Source organism: Borostomias antarcticus (genome assembly GCF_949987555.1).
Source record: "Borostomias antarcticus genome assembly, chromosome: 2".
Taxonomy (NCBI): domain Eukaryota; kingdom Metazoa; phylum Chordata; class Actinopteri; order Stomiiformes; family Stomiidae; genus Borostomias; species Borostomias antarcticus.
The window spans coordinates 3,846,942-3,849,881 of NC_140235.1; the positions used below are offsets into that span (position 1 = coordinate 3,846,942).

A 2,940-nucleotide genomic window follows, 5' to 3' on the forward strand; every position below is an offset into this window, starting at 1 on the left:
AAACCTTGAAGGAGGTTGTTTAATAGGCTCCGCAATTGTTTGATGGTTTAATCTAAAATATATATTTCTAAAGCACTAGCAGCGTCATTTTAATTCAGCTGCATATGCAAGCAATATATTAAATATTTACATCTTTGAATAGTTTAATATATTTATAGATTAAACACCTGTATCAATGTTTAATCGACTCATGACACACACACACGTCCTGTACACACACACACATACACACACAATTTGTTAGAATGTTATTGTTTAGATTAGGCTATTCTCCACTGCCACATGGCCTGCTTGTTTCAAAATTGTATTCATGCTGAAAGAAAGAAACGAACACACTCGCTCCCTCCATCCTATCTCGGAGCCGTGACATGGGTTTGAAATTTCCGGGCTTAGTTTGCTCATGTGATTGGCCCACGAGGAGCTTACCTACATGCAAATGAGGCAACGCCACAATGCTGCCTTTGGTCCAGAGAGCGTGGAGGAAGAGCAGGAATACATTCATGTTCCCTGAGCTCTAGGAAAAAACAACGCAACCCCTCTCCATAAAAATTCTATTTTTTCCTGAACTCCTTTATCAAGCGTCAATGTTCTTTTGAACAGTAATAACTAAATCAAATAAAATCAGAGATCTACTCTATTCTTACTGTTATGAATCGAGAATGAGTAACACAGAAGACAGCGGAATCAAGTGCTCGTCAACCCCGATTTCCAGTTTCACAATTCAGTCGATCCTCGGGACATCGTCCGATCCGCCGCGGACGGGGTCGAAGGAGAGCTCCAAAGCACTGCCGCCGCGCAGACGCTCCCTGTCCGTCTCATCAGACGAGGAGTGCAGCGGGGGGGAAGACTCGGCAGACTGTTTCTGTTCGGATCCTGGCCACAGCGAGCCATGCAGCCAACATCAACCTCTTAATTTTTCATGCTTAGGTAAGTAGAAGAATATTAGGCTGTACAAAGTGAGCCTACTTGTCAGGGTCAGCCTGTAGTCCAATGCCCTCCTGAAATGTGTCTGTTATCTACTGATGAACTGAATGGATGAATTCGAAGTCAGGTTAGATGACAGTAAAAACCACCGTCTTCTTCGTCTCGGTATTATTATTATTAGTAGCCTATTAACCTAGGCTATTAGGCGACTAGTATTAATGCTACCAGTATAGGCTATATCGCCTAATTATAATGAGTTAGCATTTTAGGCTATTTGTATCAGTAACCATAAGTAGCCAACTTGTTGCAGAAAGCTTAAACTTAGAGAACAATTGTCTGCCATAATAGCCTAATGAAAAGGCATATCTACTATGCTTTAATGCCTATTAGCCTACTGCTACATGACTGAACATGCGAAATGTAAAATAATCAAAATTTAAAAAGTGTTTTCCTCCTCATTCCACATTTAATCGAGTCCTCTAACTGATTACACGTATTTCCACAATAACTGCACTTATGTCGTCAATTGAGCGTTAGGCTACATGTCTGGTGCAATTAATAATACCTACACCAGGAATTGTCACAGGCTATTGAATTGTTTATTTAAAAGGCACTCAAAGGCTTTCAGCCGTCGATGCATGAGTCAAAGTTCACATTTAATGAACTCTTGTACAGAGTAGCTAGGCCTATCGAACAGTTATAACTTCAATTGGGGTGTTCTGGAAACTCATTGTCTAATCCGCTCCCAATTTTGAATGCTTAATGGAAAAGCTAACATAGGTTTCACAGATGAACGTTGATGACTGACTCGGATAATTCCCATGGGTGGATTTTGATACATGAACAACCCTGTAGCCTGCCCGTGCTATTACCAGTGGCAGTTTCAAAATACACAATGTATGCAATATACGCTACTTTGCCACACAATGGCATTCCTGTTAAAAGTATTTTTGCTAAAGGCTACCCATCACCAACAAAGATTATCGAAACATGAGGCTATCGAAACTAAAGTAGCCTAGTGTTGCTGACTACACTCATCATTTGACTGTGTCTTGGTATCATATGTTTAATATCAGATTTCTAAAATCTTTTTATCCTCCTAAATGCAGGTAAATCAAAAGGACTTATTTCCAGCAATGACGGGATTGCACGGCGAGCGCATCTGACACAGCCTCTGTTGCAGGATTACAAAGAGGAGCAAGAGAGACCATGCAATCAAATGTCACCTATATCAGAGGAGAGACAGACAGACGGTGCAGACAAGCAGAATAATTCAGCCAAGAAGAAGACTCGTACCGTGTTCTCGCGGAGTCAGGTGTACCAACTCGAGTCCACGTTTGATATGAAAAGATACTTGAGCAGTTCCGAACGGGCCTGCTTAGCTTCCAGCCTGCAGCTGACGGAAACTCAGGTGAAGACGTGGTTTCAGAATCGGAGGAACAAATGGAAGCGACAGCTCTCGGCCGAACTGGAGGCGGCAAACATGGCTCACGCCTCCGCACAGACACTGGTGGGGATGCCGCTGGTTTTTAGAGATAGTTCTCTGCTTCGGGTCCCAGTTCCCAGATCTATCGCTTTCCCAACGCCTCTGTACTATCCTGGGAGCAGCCTACCAGCGTTACCACTTTACAATCTTTATAACAAGATTGAATACTGACCCTATGCTCGTGATAGCTAATTGTCCACGCCAATAACACATTATATGCGAATACAACACATTCATGTAAATGTCTGACATAGCCCATCTATTGTATAGCTTTATTATTTCTATTGTGGAAAATATATTTCCAGCGGGCAAACGATTCAGAAAGCAACGCTCTTCCCATGTATAAAAAATACACCATGTGTATTATTTTGTAGGCTGCCTGTTTCATTTCTTTTGTTGTCCATGCTTTAACCATTTACTTGTTACTTTTAAAGATAATACAGATAATCAATTAATTTAATTATGGGCAAAGCTAAGATATGTTTTGGTTCCAAAATAACATCTTGGATGGTTTAAAAGTCTTGCATTCA

The 2,940-nt window shown here is 41.3% G+C and overlaps 1 protein-coding gene across 1 annotated transcript; it reads left to right on the forward strand.

The window, feature by feature from the left end:
* Window positions 1-659: 659 nt before the first annotated feature.
* On the forward strand, window positions 660-2,581 carry hmx2 (H6 family homeobox 2; the record flags this gene model as incomplete). Its single annotated transcript, XM_084452306.1, has 2 exons — window positions 660-927; window positions 2,034-2,581. 2 exons carry the CDS (start codon window positions 660-662, stop codon window positions 2,579-2,581), a joined length of 816 nt encoding a protein of 271 aa, XP_084308432.1.
* Window positions 2,582-2,940: the final 359 nt, after the last annotated feature.